At 27.3% G+C, this 21,937-nt stretch overlaps 2 protein-coding genes across 4 annotated transcripts; one reads left to right on the top strand and one right to left on the bottom strand.

Moving 5' to 3' along the window:
• Positions 1–1,804: 1,804 nt before the first annotated feature.
• Positions 1,805–5,430, top strand: LOC112741331 (SNF1-related protein kinase regulatory subunit beta-2). Of its 3 annotated transcripts, none has more exons than XM_025790266.3 (4): positions 1,805–2,489; positions 3,423–3,601; positions 3,686–3,848; positions 4,951–5,430. In XM_025790266.3, exons 1-4 carry the CDS (start codon positions 2,301–2,303, stop codon positions 5,275–5,277), a joined length of 858 nt encoding a protein of 285 aa, XP_025646051.1. In that variant the 5' UTR covers positions 1,805–2,300; the 3' UTR covers positions 5,278–5,430. The 3 variants fall into 3 exon arrangements, with proteins under 3 accessions (XP_025646051.1, XP_025646053.1, XP_025646054.1); XM_025790268.3 differs by lacking the exon at positions 1,805–2,489 and adding an exon at positions 2,697–2,855; XM_025790269.3 differs by lacking the exon at positions 1,805–2,489 and adding an exon at positions 2,789–3,297.
• Positions 5,431–8,207: 2,777 nt separating this feature from the next.
• On the bottom strand, positions 8,208–12,589 carry LOC112741330 (heavy metal-associated isoprenylated plant protein 7). The gene is made up of 5 exons (XM_025790265.2): positions 12,375–12,589; positions 12,083–12,260; positions 11,162–11,382; positions 9,583–9,673; positions 8,208–8,758 (listed from the first exon to the last, which is right to left on the bottom strand). The coding sequence occupies exons 1-5, from the start codon at positions 12,381–12,383 to the stop codon at positions 8,391–8,393; spliced, it is 867 nt and encodes a 288-aa protein (XP_025646050.1). The 5' UTR covers positions 12,384–12,589; the 3' UTR covers positions 8,208–8,390.
• Between the last annotated feature and the right edge of the window lie 9,348 nt (positions 12,590–21,937).

The raw sequence follows: 21,937 nt of genomic DNA, 5'->3' as shown, positions 1-21,937 counted from the left end.
ATGCTAATATAAAAAAAATTAATAAGAAGTAGATTATTTAAGAATTGTTTGATATATAATTATTCGTATTTTTTTTATTAATTAAATTTTTTATAATAAGTAATTTTATAATATAGTATCAAAATTTATAAAATATTGATATTATATTATTATAATATCTTATAAATAATACTATATTTTATAATATCTTATATAAATTTTAGGACTTCTTAAAATTCAAAAAGATAAAAAGAAAGTAATGAAAGGCAAATATCAAATATCACTGAAACTCATACTTAGGATACTTAGGAGTGTCCAAGGAAAAGACATGGTATAATACTAGAGTGGTGATTTCTTAATCGTCACATCAAATCAAATGATGAAGTAATTAATTAGTCCTTTGAAACTAACTAACAATTTCTAAAATACAAGAGAATCTCAATCTGTGAGGTCAAATTAGATTAACTAAAAACACTAAAGAAACAAAAGTTTCTTAATTATTTAAACAATCACAAAATAATTGTACCTAACAAGTAACAAACATGTTTAGTAAGCAATGATAAAGTCGTCACAATCAAATGGGAAAATGATGGGAGGGAAGATGGTAACGTACTGCCTCCTCCATTCTTTAATTGGAAGAAGAAACAACAAACAAAAACAGAAACCTGAAAACAAGGCACACCCATAATCACGTAGACACAATGTTCAAAAATTTCAGAATTTTTTTCCTAAATATACTTATGAACATACCAAAATGCCTAAACAATTATTATTATTATTTTACAAACTATAGGGTTTTAGGATTGAGTTAATTAGATGCACTCAATTATGAGTTGTTGTTAATAATCAATAATATGATGATGTAACCAGCATCCCCAACAGAGTCACAAGTCTTCATCCCATTTCACTCACAACCCCATTCTTCTTCCTAACTCATCGGACAAAATTATTATAATCCCACTCACACTCTTTGCTTTTCTTCTCATTCACTTACTCCCTTATTATTATTTTTATTTATTTTCCTTAAATCATACAATCACTAGTTAAAAAGATTAAAAAAAAAAAAACTCTTCTGATCTTTGACTATTTGTTTAAAAAGATAAAAATATCCTTTTACAATTCCAAAATTTTTAATCGATCTTTAACTATTTAAATAACTGATTGAAGTGTTTTTTTTGGATAAAATATATTTTTTGTCCTTAAAATTTGGTAAAAGTTTTAAAAATACTTCTAAATTTTATTTTGTTTCAATTTTGTCCCAAAAGTTTTCGATTTGCATCAACTATATTCTTGACGGCTAAATTTTCAAAAAATTTAAGACCAATCTAACAATAATGCATAAAAATTATGCTTGATTTGTTTGTGTTGAGGGTTGTTCTTATAAAATTATTGTTGAGTTGGTCTTAAATTTTTTAAAAAATTAGTCGTTATGATGCAAATAAAAATTTTTTATGAAAAAGTTGAAACAAAATAAAATTTAAAGATATTTTTAAAAACTTTTATCAAACTTCAGAGACAAAAAGTATAGTTTACTTTTTTTTTTTTTTTTTTTTGTTAACTCTAAGTAGCCTCTAATACATGAGGCCATGAGCAGGTCATGATTTAAAGGAGTTGTTAGATAGTTGAAAATTGATTACGGATTTTTAAATTATAAAAAAATAGTGTATTTTAGACAGATAATTAGAGAATAAAAATGATATTTATAAAAAAGAATTACATAAACAAACTTAAAAACATGAATAGGGATAGCTTTATATTTTTATAATTTAATTATTTTTGTGTATGAGTTATAATATAAATTAAAATGGTTATAAGTTATTATTTGTCAATACATAAAATTATTGATATTCTCTTAATATCACCAAAAGATAGATATTCTCTTAATTATTCTTGACTTGGGTAGTCTTATTCAAATACAAAAATTTAAATATTAACAAAATTAAATTTAAGAAATATTTTTAGATGATATTTATAAATTTTAAAAAATCTTTATTAATTGTCTCTAATAAACTATATTTTTTACCATAAAAACTAATGATATAAATTAACTATATAAGTATCAAAATAAAAAGTTGATTGGGTGGTTTACTCAATTGTGGTGAATATATATATTGTTTTTTGGACACATAGAATTGCCCTTTTTATTGTTACTCATTTTCCTTACAATATTTTCTATTTTTTCTTACAGCGTCACCCCATTTTCCTACTCCCAAATGGAAGCATCTTCTGTTTTCTGCTGAATCCTGTGTTTGCTGCTTGTGGGAATCAGCATCACATTTGAATATTTCTCACCAAGTCCCTCTCTCTCTCTCTCTCTCTCAATGGGAAATGTGAATGAGAGAGAAGAGATGAATGGAACTCAAACAGGTGCAGAAGAAGAAGAAGAACAAGAAGGTGCTGAGAGTGTTGTGAGTGATGGAGCTGCCAACCTTCCCTCTTCTGAGTTAATGGGTCACTCCCCACCTGCTAGCCCTAGAGCCACCCATTCTCCATTGATGTTCACTCCTCAAGTGAGTTCTTCAATTTCCCACTCTTTCTTCTTTTTACCATTAATGGCTTTATGGAGTTGAATTTTTTTTTTTTTTGGAGAGGGGGGGGGGTGTTCTATTTTACTGCAGATTGTAAATAATAATAAAAAAGGTTCTTTTTTTTGGGGGTGGTGGTTCTTCTTTTTGTTTGCTCCCTTTTTTGTTGAGTGGAGTATGTCTAAATCAAATAATCAAAAGCAACTATGAGGTCAGATTGCATTTTGGAAGGTGAATGGTGATATCACCCTACAATATAATTTCTTTAAAAGAAAATTTCTGGGGATATTTTTGGGGGCAAAAATTTAACCACCATTGATGCACACTAGGTGTTTGATGCAAAGCCACAAGGTAGATGAGGATGTTTTCAATCAAATTTCTCCAGCTCTTTCTTCTGCTGCTGCTTCTTTTTTTATTCATATGCTACTTTAGAGTTGTATGCTTTGAAGTTGTGGGTTTTGGTAATTGCCTCACTGAATCATAGCTAGTTCACAACATGCTGACCTATGAGTATGACTAAGACTAACGACTTTGGCTTTCATCAATCAGTGTGTATGAGAACGTGGTTTGGTATAGCTGTAATTAATTGTGAAGGAACCAAGTTGCTTGTGGTGTTGGGATTATTGAAAGGAACTATATTCGAATCTTTATAGGTTCTTGTCCATTTCAAACCATATCCTACTAACTCCTTTCTATCTCCGTGTTGATTATGGAAAGTACTGAATGAGACATTTGAGCCTCACCGAAACCTTGTTGTCAATCATATTGGATGTGCTATTTGTTCTCTTTTAGAGTTTGGTTCTGAATTTGTTCTTTTGGTTATATACCTTTGGCTGTGGCCTGTTTTATTCACTGCTTTTGTGGAATCTCTTTTTGTTAGTTGTCACTTGTCAATCACCCCCCTTTTCTTGTGTTTAGGTCCCGGTGGTTCCACTTCAAAGACCTGATGAGATGCAAGTTCCAAGTCCTTCCTGGATGCAAACTACTTCAGGGTATGAAGATGTGGACAGTGAACTTGGTATTCCAACAATGATTACTTGGATTTATGATGGCAAAGAGGTAGCTGTGGAGGGATCATGGGATAATTGGAAAACAAGGTTTGAGAAAATATGGTTTCTTGTTTATTTGTCTTCAAAGGATGCTATTATGTGATTCATATTCTGATATTCCTTGTTCATCAGAATGCCTTTGCAGAGATCGGGGAAGGACTTCACAATTATGAAGGTACTGCCTTCCGGTGTTTATCAATTCAGATTTATTGTGGATGGACAGTGGAGGTATGCACCTGACTTGCCTTGGGCTCAAGATGATGCTGGGATTACTTACAATATTTTAGACTTACAGGTACTATCTCTTTACATATTTTGTATGTGATCCAAATTATGTAATTGTGATTATATGCTTAATAATTGATAGTTGTTTCTTTCAAGTTTAAAAAAGAAAGTGATGATGCTCTGAGTAACTAACGTATACTGGTGATTACTTTATCTCTAGTCCAGTCTTGTTCACTATATGAGCCCTGTATGAGTGAATTTGAGAGTACCTCATATTTTGTTTGTTTTACTTTTTATTTCTTTCTTTAAGGTGAAACACTATTTCGGTCTAATTTACCCCTTGCATGCAATTATCTCCTCTGGATGCCATTTATTTTATTTTTATTCTATTTTTCATTCACTTCTTGCTTTTTGTTTCAATTATGTTTTTGCAAGAACTTTGTTCTGAATGCACATGATAGATAACTCATTTCAGCAATGTCTCTTTCCACTTGAGGGAAAGTACTGGCAAGCAGTGAGACTATAAACTGCTTTCTACTGTTTCTTTTGTATGCTGGTACTGCTTGATGGTGCTTGTTCATGATAATAGATGTGATTCTTTTAACTTGTACTGTTTGTGTGTCTGAGCTTGCATTGAGGGCTGAATGCATTTAGTCCTTTTTATAAACGTCATTGATAGACAACTAGAACTAGATTCATTGGAACAGAAGTCATTACAAATTGAAGTTCTGGTATTTGTAATTTGTAGGCTCAAATGCTATCACGCTGCCTACTGGACTACAGTTTCCCGGGTCTGGCTGTATGGAAATACAATTTTTAAGGGGGAAAAAAGGGTAGAGTAAAAGAAACTTAAATGCTAAAAACTTTATGTTGCTATGGAAGCTGTATTATTTATCCAGGATAAGATATGATATTGCTAGTTATACAATGTGTGGTCCATGTTATTCAATTTTGTCTTGATAGTTTCCGTCATTTTGGGATAATCATTCTTATCGCGTGCGAAATTGATTATTGTGATACCTCATATTCAGAAACTTTTCTCATGGCACCCTACTAAAATTGATTGAGTTGTGATTCTTGTATGACAGAGTAATGTTGGCATTATGTATGTTCTACTGCTAGAAGGGATTGAAATCTAAACCTAGACTAACAATATTATTGATTATATGCAGGATTATGTTCCTGAAGACATTGGAAGCATTTCTGGTTTTGAACCTCCTAAATCACCAGACTCTAGTTATAACAACTTACAACTTACTTCCGAAGATTACGCGAAGGAACCGCCATTGGTTCCTCCATTCTTGCAAATGACACTTCTTAATGTTCCTTCAACAAATATGGAAATCCAACCTCCTATATCAAGACCTCAGCATGTAGTGCTCAATCATCTGTACATGCAGAAAGGAAAGGGCAGCCCTTCAGTAGTTGCGCTTGGTACAACTCATCGGTTTCTCGCCAAATATGTCACTGTAGTGCTGTACAAGTCTTTGCAGAGGTAGACATAAAATGAAAAGCTTTGTGGTGTAGCCTTTTTATGAGTTAATATAGCTTCCTGTAGTACAGTTATAAGGGAGAGAAATTGTGAGCTCCATGAGGATCATTGCATTAAAGTCATGATTATCTTACACATAATGCAATTTCTTGCTGATCAATCATCAGGCAAATTTGTCCCCCCCCCCCCCCCCCCAATTTTTACCTCTATATATTCTTTATGAATATTGATTGATTTAGCCTCTAAAATAAAAAAGTTAAAAAATAAAAAACAATTTTATGACAAACTGTTTGATCAGTCATTTTGCACTCATAATCACCACACCACTTAGTTTTGTGATATGTAATTTTCTAAGATTTATTGTTTCTCAATTGTTGGGTTCAGATTTCAAGCTTAAGCACATGTCTTTGTAACATATAAGTAGACATGTTCCTGATGCATCCTTGAGAGTTGGTGGTAGAAGGTGGCATATAGTTGGTGGTAATAAGATGTCAATCTGATAAGTAGTTGGATTTTGTGAAATGTTATAGGCTTGATCTATATGTTTGGGAAATTGTTTTAGTGAAAAGTAGAATCACTAAGAAAGAAGAAAATTAATTTAAAAAAATAATTTTCATATTATAGAAAAATATATTTTCTACAACAATTAAAAAATGTTAATAAAGGAGTGACAAGTTTTATTTATATCCTAGAATCTAACTCAAATGATGTTGAATTTTGTGAATGAAAAAAAAAAAAGGAAAAAAACTCTACTAGTCTTCCCCTGCATATTGAAATATTAAGTTCAATTAAGAAAAAAAAGGTGACAATTTATTAACAATGAATCTGTTTCCCCTTCCATTGGAATAGAAGTTATAAAATGAAAAAAACCCCATAAATTTACCCCCTTTAAAAATTCATCATTTATCATAGTGAACATCTCTTACTTTATAATTATAGGTAGGTCAAAACAACCATGATCTATGAATCTCCATAAATTGTTGATAGAAGTGGAGCTGACAGCAAAGCTAATTCAAGCATTCATGTAGTTTCACTTTCAATGCATCAATGCATTGTCATCAAGATTAGTCATTCATTTCATAATGAATTAACTTGAATTGTCCACAATACACAACTTACATTCATAAATGTTTTTTTGCAAAGAAAGGCATAGTTATCTCATATGGTGTCTTATCAACAAATTATCATGCAATGAAATATAAGCTAGTCACTAACCAACTTGGGTTGGTCGAGTGGTCAGCTCACTCGTCCGCTTAAGAAAGTGTTAGGGGTTTGAATCCCACCTTGTGCATGCAGCAACCCATTGGCCAGCGGCAGACCCTTAAATGAAGCTCCGATTCTCAACGGATTAGTCATTGGCTTGTCGGGCTAGGAGATACCATGAGCAACAAAAAAAAAAATTATATAAGCTAGTCACTAGTTTTTTTATTTTTTTTATTTTTTTTCCCTCCAAAATTTTTTACTATCTAGTCAAATCATTTAATAATGATATTCCAAATCCATGGCATCATTAGAAAGTAGAAAAATCTGAAGCACTAGCTAGAAATTTTTGAATGAAGATCTGGAATAAGGGATCTGAAGTAGTGAGTGGCTCTTTAATGATTCAAGTTGGTTAGACACAAAGTACAATGAGATGTACACAAGGCCTAAATTTGCCTTTAGCACTATTCAAGATTCATCTTTTGGTATATGGTACCACTACTCCAATATCTATCTCTCTGTTTATAAACCCTAATAATCAAACCTCCTCCACCCTTTGTTTTCTTCTTCTGTATGTAAGCATGTGTTTGTCCCCACTATATATACCAAGCAACTTTCATTTTCCATTATCAAATATTGTTCCTCAATGCCCTTGTGGTCCAAATTATTGCACATGCCACACCCTTAAACGTGCTCCACTACATTATTAGTCTAAATTTTATTTAGCAAATACAAATAAAAAGAGACACAAAAATGTGTTTAGATTTGAAGACAAGTATAAGACATTATGTTCTATGTTATAAATTTAATATTTTTTTTATATACATTTTTAGACTTAGGACCAAGAGACATTTTTTTTTTTATTCTGTTTTATCTCTAAAATCTTAAAAACAATGTTGTTGAGCCCTAAAAATAATTTTATTTTTTATTTTTCCATTGCTGATTTCTCAAACAAAACAAAGTAGGAAAAAAAAAGATAGAAGAAAATATCAAAACTTCCAACTAACATAATTAAACAACACGATTATATATATATAATTAAATAAAACAATAATATTGTCGCTCTTATTTTTTAGGGTAAAGTATACTTTTTGTCCTTGAAGTTTGATAAAAATTCCAAAAATACCCCTAAATTTTATTTTGTTTCAATTTTGTCCTTTTCGATTTGCATCAAATATACTTTTGGCAGCTAATTTTTCAAAAAATTTAAGATCAATTCAACAACAATTTCATAAGAACAACCCTCAACACAAGTAAATCAAGCATCATTTTCATGCATTATTGTTAGATTGGTCTTAAATTTTTTGAAAATTTAGCTGTCGGGAGTATATTTGATGCAAATTGAAAACTTTTGGAACAAAATTGAAACAAAATAAAACTTAAGGTATTTTTGAATTTTTTGCCAAATTTAAGGGACAAAAAGTATATTTTATCCTATTTTTTATAATGTCACTCCACACATACTTTATACATAATTTTTTACATTGCATATTTACATAAATTTATGTATAAAACATAAGTGACATTACCAAAATAGGAGTGATAATGAGTTCTCTATTAAATATGATCAGAACTTCATTTGCTTCATACAGAAGTATTTGCAGCCTATGAATACTTAAAATGGCTACTGCTAAATGCCCGAACAAATTCTAAAGTTGGAAGATGCAGGTGAAGTGGGATTCTCAAAGTAAACCTAACCACTAAAAAAATAAAGTAAAATTTTAAGTGCAGAAATCATAGGCCAAAATTCAGTGATACATGTTAATTGTTAAACACATACATTTAGCTAAAGGTCCATAATTTTCAACAACTGACATTACATTATATATTATATAATGTTATTGATGACCATAGCTCTAAAAACATGATGCCTAAAAATACATACATACAAATAGTAGAGAAAGAAAAACCAAACTTTGTCTACATTACAGAACATGCATTTGGGTTCTCATCACTGAAAATTTGAGGATCATATGCATAGTCAACAAAGGATCTTGATGGCCAATATTCACTCCTCTTGATGTCAAACTTATTATGATCATCATCATCATCTTCTTCTCCTTTCTTTCCTTCTCCTTCACCTTCTTTTTTCTCTTGTTCTTCTTTCTCTTCTTTTTTCTTCTCCTCCTCTTTCTTCTCTTCTTCCTTCTTTTCCTCGTCTTCAGTCTTCACAACAGAAGCATGCTTCTTGGTCCTCTTGTACACTTCATCAACAAGCTTTGCAGCTTCAATCACACCCTTTACTATCACTTGATCTTTTCCTAATTCTGTTTCCACCGACTCAACTCCTGCACTTACAAAATACAATTCTCAATTACTTCACTTTCTCTATACCTACCTATAAAGAGAAGTAACACATCTTCGTTTACATTGACTGGGTGTAAAACGTTTTATACAGTTGTGTAATTACAACCGTTATTTTTTATGACTATTTACGCAGTCAACGTAAAAAATAATTATTTTTGTTAATACGACATTATGTGATTGAATGCACGTATAACACGGCATTATGTAATCACAATTGTTCTCTTTTGATGACGATGACCATTCACGCGGTCATGTAAAAAGTAATTATTTTTGTATGAGTAAAACGATTTTACACTGACTGTACATTAAAATTAAATTCTTATTATTATATAAAAAATAAGAAACAACTCAAATAAAACCGTCTGAAAATCAAACCGATTATTGAATTAATAAAGTTAAAGGTTTTAAAAATTTAAAGATTCAATTAAGATTGAATTAGATATAATAAAATAATATGTGAGTTATTATAATTTATTTTTTACTATTATTGTGAATGTAAAGACCCTTTTTGATAGACGGTTTTATGAATTTCTAGAAAGTGCTCTTTGAATGATCATAGAAAGATGATTGAAATGAAATCTACTAGTTACTATACATGAATCTAGGCCTCTAGGGTTGGTATGTTCCTCGAGATCCCATAAAAGTGATGAATAATGATCAAATCAAAGGTTTTTTTTTTTTTTTTTCAGTCAAAAGATTGTGCGGTAAAACATCTAAAGAGACGACATTAGTGCCATAGATTATGATTATTAATAAAAATAAAAAGTATATAGAAAGACATAAAGTAGTGAATTAATATTGTTACCTTGAATCTTACGGATACGCTTTTGTATACCTTGAGCACATGCTTCACAATGCATACGCACTTTGAGGACTATTGTTACCACTGGAGGGGGCTGAAATAATATGAAATTTGATTTATCATAACATACATTATCAAAATAAAATGTACCATAACCAAAAGGAATGTTGGAGAAATGGTAGTGTGTCAATATTTTAGTTAATATTTTAGCGTATAATAAGGAGGAGAAAGTGAGTGGTGTTACTATTGGTGTATGGAAGTGTAGTGTGACAACACATTCAAAGAAGAAATGGGGCCAAGATTGTACACAAAAAAAAAAGACCAAAGAGGGAGGAGGGACCATGCTGATTTCATATCCAATGTATGAACATGATTCAGAGCTTCACCTTCCCCACATCACATGCTCATGTTTGAAGCATACTTTTTATATATACATATAGTATTTAACATTAGTTACATTAGCTATACACTTATATCAAATGGTGTGAAAAATGTGGGACGGTAAAACTCTAACTCTCTAAGAGCCCGTGACCCCGTACATAAGAAGGGTGTGTGGTAGGGTCAAAGGCTTCTTAATTGTCACCATAATTTGGGCCTCGTTACATGTGCCTTTATTGGATTGCCATCATATTTTTCCTGACTCTGTTTCGTTACTTTCATGCCAGCATCCTCCATTCAAACACAATTAAAGGACTATATCGTCATTTCATTACTATGTCATGCCCCATGCTCACTCAATTTCTCTATTTGCATCCATACAATAAGTGATGTTCTAGTAATGTACCTCTATATCCCATTTAATTTGTTGGATCTTGTTACTTTTATTCTTAGTTTAACTCATTTTTAATAACAATTCCGCTACCTTACCAACATTTCTTCCGACTTCTGCCAACTCTTATTTATAACTGTGTTTAATAAAAGTGTTTTTGTGGATATGTCTAATAAAAATATCTTTTTTATGACCAAGTCTAATAGAAGTGTCTTTATAAAGGTATTTTTTATATGTATCTTTTTATACATGTGTTTAAAATATAATAATTAATTATTGTTGACAATAAATTGGCAGATAATCTATTGGTGTCCTATACTTTTCTTTTTAATAAATATTTCATATTTCAACCATACTAATAGTTGATTTTAAGAGTTAAATTTTAATGCACTAATAGAATAAACCATTTTACATTGTCATTCAATCATATTTGTTCTTTTAGATGATCATTCACTTGTTGATTGTTAAAAATAGTTATATTTTTCTAACATGATGATATATAATCAGATGGACGTGTAAAACTCTTTTACATTATTATTACATTAAAATTTAATAACTAATTTTAGTGTACACTTAATATAATTATTTATATAATAATTAGCATTTAGCTAATATCTGACTTAAAAATATTATTAATAAAGAATTAATTTTTAAATAAATACATAACAAATATATTTAAAATAAAAAAATTAAATTTTAAATATTTTTTATTGAAAAAATTCAATTGATAATCATAACACATATTTTTGTAACAATGTTAGCATCATAAAGAAAGGTTAGTAGGTGACAAAGAGAATGAATAAATTGAAGTACCTGATCTTTGTTCTCTTGAGGTGGCTGCTGAGGTTCTTCTTTTTTGGGTGGTTCTTCCTTTTTTCCCTGTTCTTCTTGTTGAGGTTTAGGCAAAGGTGAAATGAGCTCCACTTTTTTACCACTTTTCTTTTGAAGCCTCTCAACCACTTTCATGGGGTCTGCTTCCTTTCCTTTCACCACCACTTTGCTCCCCTTGCTATCTGCACTCACCTCCTCCACTCCTGTTTTCTCCAAACATTACAAATATTTTAGAAATATCGGTGTTCCAGTAATTTTAATCGTTAATTTCAATCATTCTTGAAATGTTTGAAAATAATGACTAAAACTACTGAAAAAAACAGTATTTTTTTTTAAATTAATTTTTTTTCTATTTTATTTTGAGACAACTAATTTGATTTAATTTAATTGAAATTCTAGAAAAAGATGAGTAATGTTTCTTTTTTCAAAATTCAAATCAGTAAAGCATTTATAATATAAGATACTACTTTCTTTCTTTTTTTTTTTTTTTTTTACTATCATTGATCTTTTCCACCACCTTAGCTTAATCTTTAGATATGGATATCCTTTGATCATTCCTTTGTATGAATCTAAATGCAATGATGAACATTGTCTTTATTTGAATGAATAAAACATGTGAAAATTGACCTGTAAAAAGTTCAGAATAAAGCACACATGACAAACTTATTTCACCATTTATGTTGTGAAATTCAAAATCAATAATGGAAAGTAGATCCCCTCTTAACAAGTAAATTAAAGAAAGAGGTAAAAAAGAAACATACAACTGTGAAAAAAGAGTACTAGCAAGCTGACACAAACCCATTAATAAAGAAATAACTGAATTCAAATATTGTTGCTTATAATTGCAATATAGGATTAAATATTTATTTTTTTTAAAAAAAGAAGAAGAAGAAAATGAGTGACCTTGAAAGCCTTTCAATGCTTTTGCAACTTTCCTTGCACAAGCTTCACAATGCATATCAACCTTAAGTACTATTTCTTCTGCTGGAGACTCTTCTTCCTTCTTTTCTTCCTTCTTCTTCTCCTCTTCCTCTTTTTTCCTCTCTTCTTTCTTTTCCTCCTCCTCCTCCTTCTTCTTCTCCTATAACACCAAAACACAAAACCTCATTTAATTTAAATGCATGTACCAAATAAAGAAATAGAAAAAAAGAAAGAAACAAAATGAATGAAAGTAGAGTGTAAGGAGAATTCTTACTTCACCCATTTCTGTGGTTCTGCTTCAAAACTATTTGCAACTAAGAAGAGATATTATTATTATAATGGAAGCTAGGGATAGTAGTAATTGAAGTTGGGTCTTGTTTTTTATTTTTGAACTTTGCTCTCTGTGTGTGTTGTTAGTGGCTTGGATCTTAGAGAAGAAAACATTTATGTAAGGTGGTGGGTGGGATTCTCAAAAATCTGAGGTGGACCAACTTATTGAGAAATAATATTTCAATTATTTATTTTACATAATCTTTTTATAATTTTTTTCCATTATATAAAAAATAATTTTTTGTTTTTATTAATTAATTTTTACATTAGAATTAAGAATAATAATACTATATGGTCAATAAGTATTATTATTTGTTATCAATATTTAATCAATAATAATTTACACATAAAAATATATAATTTATATTTATATTTACCATAATTTTATATAAATAAATCAATACAATTTGTATTTATATTTTTTAGAATTTGTATATATAAATTAATAAAATTTATTTATTAAAAATAATTTAATATTTATATTGATTAAATAATAATTAAAAATATTAAAAATTACTAATTCTAAGAATTTTTCTAAAAATATATATAAGTGATATAAAAAAAAATGGTACATTGCTCTACATCATTGGATGTACCACCCCTTAATTTATTATTCTTCGTTTTAATTGCTTATTTCTCTTTGTTTTTTTTTATAAAGAGTTTATCTATCATGTATTTTAAGGGTATAGATTAATATTATAAATTAAAAATTATTTTATTAAAAATATAAAAAATTTAAATTTTTAATAGATTTATTTTATATTTATTAAATAAAAAAATTTAAAACTTTTTATTAATGACAAATTTATTATATATCTTAAAAATAATAAACAATTTAAAAGAATATTATTATTATTTAAAGTAATTTTATAACTTATTTTTAACTTTTATTATTTTAATATATTTTAGTTTTTTTTCTAATTTACATAAAAAGGAAAAAATATATATTTAATTAAAACCGAAAGGAGTACTAAAGTCTCTTGGATTGGAGTCAAATATACAGGAAACTTGTAATAAATTGATTTAATTGAAGTTAGACTAATTGACTAAATAACCATAAAAAAGTTACGTAGAGTAATTTGTATCATGATGTATGTGCCAGTGCCACATCATACCTGACTCAGCATACGAAACTACTAGATAACATTGTTTATATTTATTTCATGGGATAAACTAATTTCTTCTTTTTATTTATCTATTATTTATTATTTTCCTTTTTCCTCTTTTTTATTGTATTAATTTTTTTTTCAGATAAATATATGCGCTTTTTGTTTTTACTATAGAGAAGGGATTAGGATAGGACATGTATATATATATAGAGAGTGTGTGAATTTTACAACAGTGTGAGATCAGGTAAGAACAAATCGGATGGTCCGAAATTTCTATTACAAATCGAACGGTCTACATTAAAAAAAAAAACAGAACAGACAGTCCGATTTACTATATCCAAAATTCAAATTTTTTTCTATGCAAATCGGACTATTCAATTTGTCTCTATTATTTTCCTTTTCATACAATTTGCATGGTTCGTTTTGTGAGCTTAGCATGTCAAAAAATTCTGTCCCACATTAATATTAAACACCACTATAATAACATAACTCAGCACAACACATTCATCACTCCAATATAAAAAAAATGAGCCAAATATATGAGATCATGAGATTCTTCATTATTTTATAAAATATAAAAAACTAAATTGTGTGTTAGAGTGACTTACATAGTCACATGTAGCTAGGCCGTAGAATAGATATAGATACTGTGTAGTAGTAATGCTCCCAACATATAGATACTAGAATGTTCTGTATTCTCATATTTTATTTATTTATTTATTTATTTTACCAAAGTTAAGAAGATTGGAATTCACGACTTCTTAATTGAGTATTTTTATATTTAATGGTGATAAATTATTTTAATTTATTATTTAATCAAGTTTGAGATTTATGAGAAGTAAATTTTGTATTATAGCTTAACTAAGTATTAATATATAAACTAAGAAAATTATAAATAATACATATTTTTTATCAATAATATTACACCATTAATAAATATTATTATTTTAAATTAATATTTAATTAATAATAATTTTTATATTTATATTTATAAAAATTTATACACATAAAATATATAAAATTTGTTCATATAAATTAATATAATTTATACATATATTTATTTTTAATTTATACATATAAATTAATAAAATTTATATATTAAAAATAATTTAATATTTATATTAATTAATTAATAGCTAAAATTATTAAAATCTGCTATTTCCTATATATATATATTTCTTTCTCTCACACCACAAATCCGCATTCATATGTCATGGCATAATGGAATTGCAAATATGGTGGCTGGTTTTTTTGGTAATGGAACTTTTAATTGTATTATTTATTGTTATTGAAAAAATTAGGCTAAAAGAATTTTGATAGGGAAGCAAAATAAGTTATATATTTTAACATGGTAATTTTTGGTGTTTTTTAAAATGGTGGGAGTACACAAATCGGAGGCGATTTGTGTTTAAAAGTGAAAAAAATTCAGAGTACATAAATTGGACCATGCGAGTTGTTTGATTTTAAAATTTTGCTTAAGAAATTGCATGGTCCGACTTGTGGTTGGGCAAATATGAATTTCGGAAGTTAGAAAACGGATCCTCCAAGTTGTTTGTTGTTGTCAATTTTTTCACAAAATGGAATATCCAACACAACTTGGACCCTCCGAGTTGTTCTACTGACACCACATGGCTGTGAAGCACTGTATTCCCCATATTTGAGTTCAACACCACTTTTACTTCCATATTCAAATTAAAAAACGGAAAAATTAAATGTTTTAATTTATTATGAATATTAATTTTTATTTTAATTTAAACTTTTAAATTTGAGTTTCAGATTTACATGAAAAAAAATTAACAAAAATTAGAGGTTTAGAATTGTTGCAAAATAAGTTTAAATTTTTAAAGATTCTCAAATCGAACCCTTACAAATTAGAGAGGATTCGATTTATGGTAAAATAATTTTTTTTCACAAATCTAAAGTTAGATTGTGATATTCATAAAAAAAAAACTATCTTTTTACATTGTTAAAAAATATCAAAAAAATATATATATCAAAATAAAAAAGGGGAATATGGTAGATAGGTCCCAACTCCCAACACAATTTGAGAGAAATAGACTAGCTAGCTACCAAGTAAATCACTCAAACATGTGCCATGTTTTGTGACATGAATTTTTATTTTAATTGATAAAACAATTTAGTGTTCATTTTTTTTTTCCATGTCTTTTAAACTTAGTCACGTGTTCAAGATTCTCACTTTAATTTCGTCTCAATTTATTTTGGGGGTAAAAAATGGGTCCATGTGGCTATAGCTAAATAGCTATATATAATGCTCCTTCCTCAATGAGTGGTGCCACGTATACTTCTGATTTGATCTCGAATTAAAATCCTTGGGTTGATTTTCTTCACATCCTATCATATGATCATATGACAGTCACACATATTTAATTTAAGTAATACGCGAGCATTTCTAAAATTTTAAAAAAATTTCATAAAATTCAATAACAGACGCTGAAATTTCAGAAATTATTTTTAATATAAAATAAAAATAATATTTTGGTTGAATATTAATATTTGAAGTATATTATAGTATTATGAAAGTATAAAAAATGAGTCCAACGCACCCGACGTATTGTCAGGATAATACGTGTTGACTCTCTACCTACAAAATTTACTTACATATAATTACATTAGATAATTTATTTTTAATAAAAATACCAATATTTTTTCATATAAAAAAAATTAGCCCTAAAATTTGATCAATATTTTAAAAAATATATACAGTATATACTGGTGAAAAATGAAAGCTGAGAGAAGGGGAAGCAGGTTTTCAAAGAGGCATGCGATAAGAGCAGAAGCAACCAGATATAGAACAACAAAAGCTGATGCTGAAATCTGATGTGGATTTCCAATAAGAGAAATTAACATACATCATCATCCATCTGCTACTCCTGCAAACACAATCTATCTTGTTATTTGTTTCTAATGTTTTCGTTGAGGTACACAACTTGATTTAAGGAGTAAATTATCATTTCAATATATATGTACAAATTTCAAACATTGATACATTTATTAACGACTACATAGTTTTATTGTATGCACCATCTTAAATACGTACAAAGTTAATTTTATTTGTTTATAAATAATCTTTTGTTCTAAATTTTCATGGATAAGAATAGTTGTCTACTCTAAAATTATCAAATCTATGCTATTTTAAAATATGATCTATGCCTTAGAAATAAAAATAAAAATAAAAATATAATTTTTGGTTCTATTCACCTTTTTTAGGGAGATCAGTTCTAACCTAGGTTGGATTTTTTGAAAGAAAGATAAATAATGGGCTTTATTTGGATGGTGAATCCAATACAATAATGGGCTTTTGATGGACCTACCTAAAAGGATGGCCTACAATAAAAGCCCAAAATCCTTAGTAGCTGATTCTGCTTCTCTCTTTCTTTCTTTTTTTAGTCATAATCTCTCTTTCTTTTGATCCTCTTGTGGAACAGCAAAATTTTTATCCAAGACTTTGCTTACAAGACCCAAAAAAAATGCTAATAATATTTTTATTCATGTAACTATTTCAAGTCCAAAAAAAAAAAAATGTATGTAACAATTTGCACATCAGCTTTAATGGTGAAATTCTTTGTCTTGTAATAAATGTATTTGGGTTTGAGAGTTGGCTGAGGTCAATAATAGATAAAAATATTTAATATTGTGGTGTGAGTGTGTAATGTGTATGAGTATTGTGATGCTGTAATATATAAGATTGGAGATTGTCCAACCCAATCTGATAAAAAAATATAACAACCAAATAATAATAATAATAATAATAACAATAGCATAAATTGCATAATTTAATTAGATTTTAGTTCTTTCATTTCATGTTTAATCAATTAATTATTCTTATTCTATAATATCTTAAAATATTGATTTTTAATCTATTGTTAGTAAATCTAAGGACGGATTCAGAAATAGTATTATGGGAGCCAATAATATATATAATATTAAAAAATTATGTAAAAAATTATATAATGTAAAATGCATTACAAAAATATACTGATAGAGAATATATTTTAAAGTACAAAAAATATATTTATTAACAAAGTGGTCGATTCCTCATTTCATAAAATTCATCGATAATAGAATTTGTGTCAAATTTTCTGTAATTTTCTTTTCAATATAATTAAAAGACAATTAGCAAGAAATTTATCTTTCATTTTGTTTTTGAATTATTCTTCACAATATTCATAGCTGAAAAAGAACTCTCAGTTATAGTAGTTGAAACAGAAAAAATTAATACCAAATAAATCAAGAAGGACGCTCACAAGAAGAAAAAAATCTACTTTATGGGAATTGAAAAATTTTATTTAATTAAAAATATTAGTAATAATATCTTTTCATATTTTTTTAATATTGTTATTTACTTTTTAGATATTAGAAATTATCAATATTTAAGTTAGACTGAATTTTTATTTATATTAGACTAAATACTAAATAAATTTTTAAAAAATTAAATTGTACTTAATAACTTATTACTATTAATCTTTTTTAAAAAAGTTGCGGGTGCCCGAGGGCTCCACTCGCCCGTAATTCCGTCCCTGAGTGCATCCGTACTCTAAGAGTTTATTTGGAGTGTCCAAAATCAAAATTCATACAAGAATAGAATTCTTTTTTTTAAATACATAAAAATAAATTCTTTTAATTTTTTCGAGAATTTCAATTCTAATATATTTATCATTTATAAATCAGACTAAAGAGAGATCTATTTTTAAATCAATTCTCGCAACATACAAGTTTAATATTTAAAATAACAAAAATATCTTTATTTATAAATAAATATTTAATAAAAATAATTTTTCAAGAATAAATTAAAGCTATAAAAGAAGAAAATTCTACTCATAAAAAATTGAATTCAATTCTATCAATATATTAAATTTATTTCAAATCATAAAATTAAATTCTATATAAAAATTAATTTCTTTCTCAATAAAATAAAATTCTTTTTTCACCTTAAAAAACTTTTCAAACTCACTCTAAATAACAAAATCCTTGTTGTGCATGACAGCATGCAATTAGATTTTCCTCTTCCTCCTGGATAAAAAAAAACTATAAACAATCATAATTTTATTTTATTACTAGAATGACATTATATTGTTAATATTACTGGATAAAAGAGTTAGTGAGTTACCATTAGATTTTAATTACTACATGCTACAAAACTTTGATTCTGACAATGTATACTGTGTATAGCATACATTTCTCTAATGGCCTGATGGTTTGAGATATCTATCATTCACTCATTGGCTAGAAGGGAAAAAAATATCATCAACAACTTGCTTGTCAATTTTCACTAACTCATAATTAAAAGGTGATTGCTATGGTACTTAAAAAAGTGTTTGTTTAATTTATCAAAAAGAGTTAAAAATTAATATTTAATTTTAAAAATATAAAAATAAATAAGTATTAAATATTCAAAAGTTATTATAAAAAATAAGTTAGGCTAAAGTTAGACATCAAATTATATCAAATTATAGGCACCATAGAATTTATTCCGTGACAATTAGAAAAACTTAAAATAGTAATAAAAAAAAAAGATAAATTATTAACATTATAATATGAATTTAGATCCTCTAAATTTTAGATTTTTACTTTAGAGGATAAAATAAAATCTCTTATATATTCTCTTAATTCCACCTATAAAATAAATGATAATAAATTATATTTATCCTCTAAAATTAAATTCAAAATTTAGTCGATCCAAATTCTTATAATATAATGACATGGAATTTTGACTTGCCAACATACATGCCAAATAATAAAAACACAGGTGCTACTAGTAGATAAAGAAAAATAATTAAGATGCCTCTTTTTGGTACACATGATATGCTTATTATTTGGATTTTAAGAAGAAAAGACAAATCTTGATTCAACCCTAAACCAAATAAAAAATAGGGTAAAGTACTGAATTGGTCCGTTTGGGCGTAATTCTGTTTTAGTCCTTAAGGTTTAAAGTGTTCTATTTGAATCCAAAAAAGTTTCATTTAGCATCAATTTAGTCCCACAGTGAGGTCAAAATTAAATAATTAACAAAATGTCCTACATAACAACAGTTCAAGAACAAAATCAATAATTTGGAGAACAAGTACAAGCTCTAGAGGCACAAAATCAACCATTGATGCATCAATACATTTATTTATCATTTTCTTTAGTTTTATAGAAAATATTTTATTTATATTATAAAAAAAATAATAAATAAATGTATTGATGTATCAATAGTTGATTTTATGCCTCTGGAGCTTGTACTTGTTCTCCAAATTATCGATTTTGTTCTTGTACTGTTGTTATGTAGGATATTTTGTTAATTATTTAATTTTGACCTCACTGTGAGACTAAATTAATGCTAAATGAAACTTTTTTGGATTCAAATAGAACACTTTAAACCTTAAGGAGCAAAACAGAATTACGCCCAAACCTAGGGACCAATTTAGTACTTTACCCTAAAAAATAACACAATCAAATAAAGGCAGAAGAAGCGTGTTATATTTTGGCTAAGGAATACTACTCATATTCCTCCCCTATCTTGCAATTGCATCTGGGGCGAACCCTACCATAGTTTACAATAATATACCCCTACACTTCTCTTAATTCAAAACTTTCACAATTCTGTATATACATTTAGCTATATAATTTACATAATATCCATGATAAAGAAAAAAAAAGGACAAGAAGTCAAAGGGAATAAAAAAAATACATTCAAATTGAAAATAAAAATAATCGATGGAAATTAAACACAAAGAGTTATTTTATGTTTTATCTAATTTTTTGATACAATAAAAAAAAATTCTTCAATCTGGTTCATATTTCATATCATAATTTAAAAATTGAATAAAAAAAACTTATTCAATTTTTTTTATCGAATTTATTGATACAATAAGAGAGGGACTCATCCAACTATCCACATCATGATTTTATCAGAAAATCTAAAAGGAGGAATTTTATTTACACCTCTAATCACTAATGACTAGTACATAATTTAAAAAGTATTTATAATCTCTTATTAAGTTAAAAAAAAAAAAAATCCTAAGTCCACAAATATAAAGCACAATTTAGTAACTAAATAAATAAAGTCAAAATACATCAAATTAAATTGAACATTCTAAAAATATAAACTAGTAATTTCTAAATTAATAATGCTAGAAAGACAAAAAAAAATAATTCAAAAATTTGTCTTATTTATCTTTTATTAATTGTTGCTAAAATTAATGAATATTAAATAAGACAAATTGTAGTTGTTTTAGTTAATTTGTTTTGGTTACCAAATATCTTCGTTTTTAAATACTAGTTAAATCCTTCATATCACAAATATTTATAATACGTATTGATCCAAGTACTATTAAAATAAATGCATTAATAACATAAAAAAATCATATGATTATTTGATTTATATATTTAGTTAACCATTTAAATAAGGTGAATTCTACTTAATTCTTTCTAAAATAACATATAATTTATTCTCTATGACATATCAATTTTTTATTGGATGATATCTTAATCATAATAGGAATATTTTATAACTAAATTATTATTTAAAATAGATGATTATATAATTTTAGGTTTAATTATTCTGTTGGTCCCTATAGTTTTGCAAAATTTTTAATTAGGTCCCTATATTTTTTTCCCTTTTAATTGAGTCTTTACACCAATTTTTTTTAATTAGATCCCTATATTTTTTTTTCTTTTTATTTGGGTCTATGTACCAATTTTTTTTTAGTTAGGTTCCTATACAATTAAATCAATTACTGTCAAAAGAGACCTAATTAAAAAAAATTGGTACAAGGACCAAATTAAAAGAAAAAAAAGTATAAAAATTTAATTAAAAATTTCGCCAAACTATAAAAACCAACAAAATAATTAAATCTTTTTAAAATATTAATAACCAAACTCCTCTTTTCTCCAAATTATTCTTCTTGAAAAAAAAAATTCTACTCTCGTCTTTCTAAACAACACCACCATCTTTAACTATCTATCTCAATCTCAGTCTTGCCACTTATAATTAATTAATTTTATCAATGAAAAATTAACTTTAATTAAATTATATAAACAAAACTAATAAATTACACCATATATGAAGTAGATTATGCTAAAAATGTTATTCATTATTTATTTGTGATTTTTTATAAGAAGGTGTTGAAGTGCAAAAACTACTCCATGAATGAGTATAAGTTTGTGATTAATGTGCCACTGAATATGAATGCTGCTGTTAATTTCAGTAGCTTATTACAAATGAATTACACTAAAATTTTAAAAATAGAATTTCTTTTAAATCGTACTGCACCGATTATCAAACTTTGAGAAAAGTAGTGGAGTACGGTGCAAATGTGATGGTGATCTATTTGGTTATTAATATTTTAAAAAATTATATAATAATTTATTTTAAATAATAATTTAATTATAAAAT

This window comes from Arachis hypogaea, chromosome 14 (genome assembly GCF_003086295.3).
Source record: "Arachis hypogaea cultivar Tifrunner chromosome 14, arahy.Tifrunner.gnm2.J5K5, whole genome shotgun sequence".
In the NCBI taxonomy this organism is placed as follows: domain Eukaryota; kingdom Viridiplantae; phylum Streptophyta; class Magnoliopsida; order Fabales; family Fabaceae; genus Arachis; species Arachis hypogaea.
This window is presented reverse-complemented; position numbering and strand designations above follow the sequence as displayed.

Coding starts and splice junctions, on each gene's coding strand:
- LOC112741330 (XM_025790265.2), bottom strand. Junction 11,383..12,082: donor AGCATTGAAAGGCTTTCAAG/GTCACTCATTTT, acceptor TGGAGAAAACAG/GAGTGGAGGAGGTGAGTGCA. Junction 9,674..11,161: donor CTCAAGAGAACAAAGATCAG/GTACTTCAATTT, acceptor ATATTATTTCAG/CCCCCTCCAGTGGTAACAAT.
- LOC112741331 (XM_025790266.3), top strand. CDS start 2,301: ATGGGAAATGTGAATGAGAGAGAAGAGATGAATGGAACTCAAACAGGT. Junction 3,602..3,685: donor TGGGATAATTGGAAAACAAG/GTTTGAGAAAAT, acceptor CTTGTTCATCAG/AATGCCTTTGCAGAGATCGG. Junction 3,849..4,950: donor ACAATATTTTAGACTTACAG/GTACTATCTCTT, acceptor GATTATATGCAG/GATTATGTTCCTGAAGACAT.